The sequence below is a fragment of the Brassica oleracea genome, chromosome C8 (genome assembly GCF_000695525.1).
Source record: "Brassica oleracea var. oleracea cultivar TO1000 chromosome C8, BOL, whole genome shotgun sequence".
NCBI classification, from domain to species: Eukaryota; Viridiplantae; Streptophyta; class Magnoliopsida; order Brassicales; family Brassicaceae; genus Brassica; species Brassica oleracea.
The window spans coordinates 3,134,821-3,136,721 of NC_027755.1; the positions used below are offsets into that span (position 1 = coordinate 3,134,821).

Below are 1,901 nucleotides of genomic sequence, written 5' to 3' on the forward strand. Positions count from 1 at the left end.
GAAGTCGCTGGTGAAAACTGAAAACCTAAAGCCAACATGAATGATATAGTAGGGAAGAAGTTTATGCTTGATCGCGGATACTATGGACATCGAAAAGTGAAGATGAAGACAATCTTGGAAAATGTTATATCCTAAAACAGTAGAGAAAGATTGTGTTGTGGTCACCAAACCAATTGCAAAATGGACAAATCGTGAGAAGGAGATATCAAGTACAATGTAAAGATTTTTTTCTTTCACAGCAATCATAAAGAGAATAACAGACAGAACGCCCATAATTTTTCTTTCTTTCACAGCAATGAGAACATCCATAACTAAAATCCATAACTAAAAGACATAAACAGGATTACAAAAGTTATTTAACTGTTGATAAAAAAAAAGCAAAGTTCATCTAAAAAGAAAAAATTTGGGCGACAGTTGCTGTTCACGCGGAGCTTGGTGGGTTGGTCCAGGTACTAATTTCGAGTATTATATGCCCTGTTCTCCCATCCGTAATCCTCCTGACAACGGATATGTAGTCACAGCTCTTGGCGGTGAAGTTGATGTGGAAGATGGCATTATTAGACTTGACCTTTAGAGATGGGTCTCTATGAGTTTCGAAGGTTTCCACAAGTATCTTGTTGATCTCGGCAGGCAAGCAAGACTTGAATGCGACCTGGAAGAAAAAAAAGCTTTATAAATTGCAAAAGATTAATGCCAAACATCATCATGATTCTCATTATATTACCTCATTATACTGCCAGTAGCAGTAAAGTGCGAAATCAGTGTACAGACGAAGCCAATCATTTTCACGTATGTCCTGCTCCTGAACCTGAAAAACATGTACAAAAAATAAGAGCAAATATCAGCGTCAAAGCAAAAGAGAGAAAGCACACATTTACTGGAAGTTGATCTTGAAACAACACAGTGAGTAGGAAAAGGAAACAACTTTACCTCGTCGAATCTCAGCCTGTCATCAGGTTTTGCTTCGGACAAAAGGTTGGGCTTACGACCTTTGTAAAGCTCATCTACAGCTTCCTCGTTAATTTGAGCCAACAATAATTTTAAGAAGATAAATCCAAACATTACAAAGTCTAAGGTCATTAGATGATGTCACTAATAGACCACTAGTTACCTGATAATCCAAGCTCTCTTTGCCTCGGATGTCCCTTCTGACCAGATGTGTTGCTATAACGAACCAGACGCCCTTTAACGGCCAGATGCTCAACTAGAGCCAGACATTTACCAACGGACTAGACGTCCCAACGGACCAGACGCCCTAACGGGCCAGACGCCCCAACGGGCCAGACGCCCCAACGGGCCAGACGCCCCAACGGGCCAGACGCCCCAACGGGCCAGACGCCCCAACGGGCCAGACGCCCCAACGGGCCAGACGCCCCAACGGGCCAGACGCCCCAACGGGCCAGACGCCCCAACGGGCCAGACGCCCCAACGGGCCAGACGCCCCAACGGGCCAGACGCCCCAACGGGCCAGACGCCCCAACGGGCCAGACGCCCCAACGGGCCAGACGCCCCAACGGGCCAGACGCCCCAACGGGCCAGACGCCCCAACGGGCCAGACGCCCCAACGGGCCAGACGCCCCAACGGGCCAGACGCCCCAACGGGCCAGACGCCCCAACGGGCCAGACGCCCCAACGGGCCAGACGCCCCAACGGGCCAGACGCCCCAACGGGCCCGACGCCCCAATGGGCCCGATGCCCTTGCGGGCCAGACGCCCCAACGGGCCAAACGTCCTTGCGGACCAGATTCTCCAACGGACCAGATGCCTCAACGGGCTAAACCATATACATGGTGAGATGAACATTTGCAGTGCACAAAATACTGATAGGTTCATCTGAAGACATCATGAACCTTGTCAACACCTCATTAATGTAGGCTATCTATGACAAGAACAACTCCTTCT

General features: G+C 48.7%; 1 protein-coding gene across 1 annotated transcript; it reads right to left on the reverse strand.

Moving 5' to 3' along the window:
* Positions 1-421: 421 nt before the first annotated feature.
* LOC106308467 (UPF0725 protein At3g44770-like) lies at positions 422-1,080 on the reverse strand. Its single transcript, XM_013745630.1, has 3 exons — positions 931-1,080; positions 725-808; positions 422-652 (listed from the first exon to the last, which is right to left on the reverse strand). The coding sequence occupies exons 1-3, from the start codon at positions 1,078-1,080 to the stop codon at positions 422-424; spliced, it is 465 nt and encodes a 154-aa protein (XP_013601084.1).
* Positions 1,081-1,901: the final 821 nt, after the last annotated feature.